This window comes from Limulus polyphemus, unplaced genomic scaffold (assembly GCF_000517525.1).
Source record: "Limulus polyphemus unplaced genomic scaffold, Limulus_polyphemus-2.1.2 Scaffold599, whole genome shotgun sequence".
Classification (NCBI taxonomy): Eukaryota; Metazoa; Arthropoda; class Merostomata; order Xiphosura; family Limulidae; genus Limulus; species Limulus polyphemus.
Genome location: NW_013666209.1, coordinates 338,455 through 343,248, shown reverse-complemented (window position 1 = coordinate 343,248; position 4,794 = coordinate 338,455). Strand labels below are relative to the sequence as shown.

At 31.8% G+C, this 4,794-nt stretch overlaps 1 protein-coding gene across 2 annotated transcripts in view; it reads left to right on the top strand.

Annotated features, from left to right (window-relative positions):
• The window catches only part of LOC106459377 (UV-stimulated scaffold protein A-like), a 44,886-nt gene extending 41,761 nt beyond the window's left edge, over positions 1-3,125 (top strand). Inside the window, exon 17 of one of the 2 annotated variants that reach the window (XM_022385849.1) lies at positions 3,061-3,125. In XM_022385849.1, the coding sequence (XP_022241557.1) occupies positions 3,061-3,070 (10 nt within the window). In that variant the 3' untranslated portion in view covers positions 3,071-3,125. The remainder of the gene's footprint in view (positions 1-3,060) is intronic. The other variant, XM_022385850.1, reaches the window with a different exon arrangement.
• Positions 3,126-4,794: the final 1,669 nt, after the last annotated feature.

Genomic DNA, 4,794 nt, shown 5'->3' with positions numbered 1-4,794 from the left:
CATTACCCATTCAATTCGTCTCCAACCATTATTAGTCTCAAAGTGGATTCCTCGTCATCGAATTCCAAACTGTCAATAAGTAATGAAATTATTAACTGATATTAATGCTTTTCATTATCCTTTATCTTAGTGAATCTAGGGCTGGTCCACTTATTAGCATATTTTTAGATCTGAAATATAATTTATATATGACAAGCTATACTTTCAAGGTGGAAATTTTAATGGGAACTACAGTGACATTTTGTGGTGATCCATGTGATTATCCCTGATTTTTTAATCACTCTGTAACTTTTACTAGGCTAGATTTATGTTTAGAAAGATCAAAAGTATTGTTCTCAAATCCTCACTTTGCTTGTGTGTCACTAATGTGTGAATGTATGTCACTAATTATGCTGCTTAGTCATTTTACCTTTTGTTACTGATATTATATAAAACTTTTCATAATTTTGAGTTAGTAGGAAAAGCTTATGTATTATACAACCCAAATTCTGGAGTTATTTTACTTTAGTGTTATTACATGAGAATGAAGTTGTTACAAATACATAAAAATTAAAATTTCCTAACAAATACAGTCACATAGTTTGGTCTGTTCTCCCAAAGAATGTCTCTTCCTTTGTGTGTGTGTGAGTAAACGTTTGTGATAGACTTTTAACAAGGGATTCTGTTACACATCAAAATCGTTGTCATGGTTTTGTTACATTTTGATGGTTAAACCTAAAAACAATTAGACCTGCTGTCATAAAATTTAACTTCATTATTTTATTGATAAGATTTGAGATGTATGTAAATCTACAATTAGAAGAGCAGTTTCAAAAACCAAGAAAAATCAATCAACTTGTTATAAAAACATGGAAATAACTATGAAAATTAAAGACCATAAGTCAGAAATGGTGACTTTAGCACAAAGTTATGTTAAATTTTAAAATAAAAATATTAAAAAAAGATTGAATTTTAGGATATCATACTATTGTAATTACTACACATGCACATAAAAATGTGTTTGTTGTAGCTGTGTAACATAGAAAAATAGAACCCCTTTTTTTCTGGAATCTAAGCTTATAAACTTCTTAATTTTTTATCGAGCTCAACACTCCCAAACTTTGATAAAAGATAATAAAGAATAAATTGACACATCTAAATGAAAACTTTTTTCTAATTTATTTTATGCAACATTTGAAGCAGATGCCCTTCCTTCATCAGGCAGTAAAGACTGTTACAATTGAATTAGGCTCAGCCAGAGAGCACAGATAGTTATGCTTGAGCTTAACAGTCTTGCATTCTATTCACAATAGTCTAGTGCTGTTACTTTATTCAGTTACTTAAGCCAAGTATGAAAGATGTATGGTTTACTTTATCATAATTACCCTGGTTTCACTCCATCATTTACATTAAAGAATCATAGTTATTTAGTTTATTTCATGGAATTGTAATTTATTAATGTGTGTTTTGCTCTTATTGCATATAATATAGTTGACATAATAACTCTCATCTCTATTCTCAGACAATTTCTCGTCATTTCCTTATCTATGGTCCTTTCTTTGGAGCAGTTTAGAGAAAAATGTTTGTTTCTGAATAGGAACACACACTTGCTAAATTAAACAGTGGCTAGCTAAACATAGATTTTTTTATAAGGAAATATAATTCATCAATATTTTACACATTTAAAGGATATTGGTGACAAAGCATAGAGGACAATTAACAGGATGCTTGTATACATATGGGCCATTACCTTGTACAAAAGCTACCTTCAATTTTCAAGACAAAAACACTTCCTAAAGCTTTGAAGTGTGACTCTGTGTATATGAAGAATGGCTGTTAAGTCGCTTTTATAATATATTTTGAAATTATATTAATACGTATAAAATTGTTTTTTTTTTTTTTAAGAGTTAAGATAAAAATTATTTATATGGTAACTTTTAGCTTGTTTTTAGTCTAATCCTTGAGTTAACCACAAGTAAGTGTAACCATGCAGGAATGGTTTGTGACTTAACTGGCTTTAATTAAATCAAATAGCATATCAGATGTTTTTTTATAATGGGAAGAAATTTATTTGTATAGTTATGTCTATAAATTTCTTTCTGTGCAGATATGTCACCAACATTATTGTCTTGTGCCTAAACATTTATTACTTTACTTAGCAATGGGTCAGTGATCTGGATTAAAAAAAAACTTCACCAGTATTAGCTCTGACATTGTGAATGGTGATGGTGTGGAATTTTATGGATCAAATGCAGAACATCAGTTTGTTTCTTTAACTTATATATGACCTTGGAATTGTCTAAAGTTACCAATACTAGGTAACTTGGTTAATGTTCTTATCTTATTAAATATTCAAGACAACCATAAGTCATTCCAACTTGATCTAGTTGTAAAAGTTTGAAGTTGCTGTTAAATCTTAGGGTTCCTAACTTTTATCCTGTATTTTTCTGGACACTACAAGGATGTGGCAGTTAAAACTGGCAGTATCTTACCCTTTCATAAGTATAATAAGAATATATTGTTAATGAGGTAGAAATATTCGTACACGTTCTTGAATTTAGTTAACATCTGTGCAAACAAAATGTAGTCAACCTTAACTTACTCTAATTATTGCCTCATTCAAAATTAATTATTGCAGTGGTCATTCAAGAGAGTTGTACTCATTCGTTCAGAGGTATGAAGTAAACACTAGTGGAGGAGTGATACAAAGATGTGCACAGTTTAGTTAAACTCCCATAAAATGTAATGTGAGGATAACCTCTGATATAGGTTACCTAGGATTCTAGGTTACCATGCTAGGGCCCTGATCTGACTAAAACAGGATATTAACAAAATCCTTCCTGTCTTCATCTCTCTCTGAAAAGTTTTTTTTTTCTCCACTCTGCTTCAGGAGAAAAAATCGTACAAGAGGTTAGCCAGTAGAATCCTAACAGATTCTCACAAAGTGTGGATAGAAACACACCCAAAATACTTTGTGTGAAAATAAACATTTTACTTCTTTATGTTACATTTGTGTCAGTGTTACTTTTTATGATGTTTGATTTTGAAATAATTTTCTTCATTTTTTCCCATTGGTTACAGTTTTACCTGAGATTCTGTGGAGGTCTGGAAGCATCCCTCCCCCCATACACACTAAAAATGCTAAGATGGAATACTTTTAATCTGGTATAAATGTATTTTAAGTGTTGTGGGGAATAAAAAAAAAAGGTTTATATGTGAATTAATAACTCCTTAGAAACAAATTTCAGTCATAAGGGAATTTGTACTCAACTTTTAAACACTGATAGAAAAATAATCATTTTGAATAAGTAATGGCATAATTAAGTATATGTTAAGTTTAACAGAGAATATATTCATAAAATGTAGGTAGATAAATAATTCTCTGCCAAGTTTAAATTCCTGAATATTATCCTCCAGAACATCTTTATATATATTTTTTCTTATATTTCCAGATAAATCCTGGATGATAGGAAACCCTATTACATATACAAGTTGTAACTGTGTTAGTAAAATTGGAAACTGTTATCGTTCTGTTATTGACAACTTTACCCAGATTCTCACTTAGCCACATGCTGTTAGTAGTACTGAGCATATATTATTCTCAGTATCCTGATAATCATACAAATAAGAATATTAACCACAATGACTAGAGGAAAGGCAGAAAATGCTATGCAGAGTTCAGCTGTGTTTCCTCATGATTGGTATGACAGAAGAAACTGGGCACAAAATTAGTGGTGAAATGAAAATACACTACTCTATTAAGTATATTTCAGCAGTAATTGTTCACATAATAACAAATAGCACTTTTTGCTGGATACGGAAAGAGATCTTGACAAGAAGAAAATCGTATAAGACAGACTACTTAGATATCACAAATGCACTGGTCACCCACATCATTTTGTCATTCCATGAACTAAAACAAGGAAGACACATTCTCCAAGTATTTCTAAACATCTACATAGCAACAGTGTTGGAATCTTGGAATGCACCCCCAAACCCAAGTGTTTAAGTTTGTTTTTGTAACTTTTATATATATATATATATAAAACTTGTCCCAAAAATTGGAAAAAGAGTCCCTGTAGCCTGTCACCCTCATATTTTGGCTGGACCTGCCAGTGAATAATTAATGTCATAAGAGAAAACAGAGTACTCTAGTGATAATTTCCATTGGAGAATTCAGCTACATCAAGGGGAAATTACCTATGACAACAATAACATCAGTTTTCCTATATATTAAATTATACAGTCATGTGTGTTGGTGAGAAATTTTTGATGAGTATAAAATTTTCATCTGTTTGAAAGGAAAACAACACCCAGTATGCTTCAGATATCAAAAGAGTAAAAAGTTAGTTGCAATTTCTAATAACTTGAATGTTCATATAGTGAAATAGAAAGTAGATGCGAAGTCCAGGGCACCAAAATTTTAAAGGCAACTAATTACAACATAGTGAATAACATCAGCAAGGGAAGCTCAGAAGGCCCAATTGAGGACGTAAAAAGTATCTATACAACATCCCAGCCAGGTGGTTAGGGTACTTGACTTGCAATCTGAGGGTTGCGGGTTCAAATCCCCATCCCACCAAACATGCTTGCCCTTTCAGCTGTGGTGGTGTTATAATGTGATGGTCAATCCCACTATTTGTTGGTAAAAGATTAGTCCAAGAGTTAGCAGTGGATGGTGATGACTAGCTGCCTTCCCTCTAGTCTTTCAATGCAAAATTAGGGATAGCTAGTGCAGATAGTCCTCTGTAGCTTTGTGCAAAATCCAAAACAAAACAAACCAAAGAACATCCCACCACACTCAGATTACTGCTA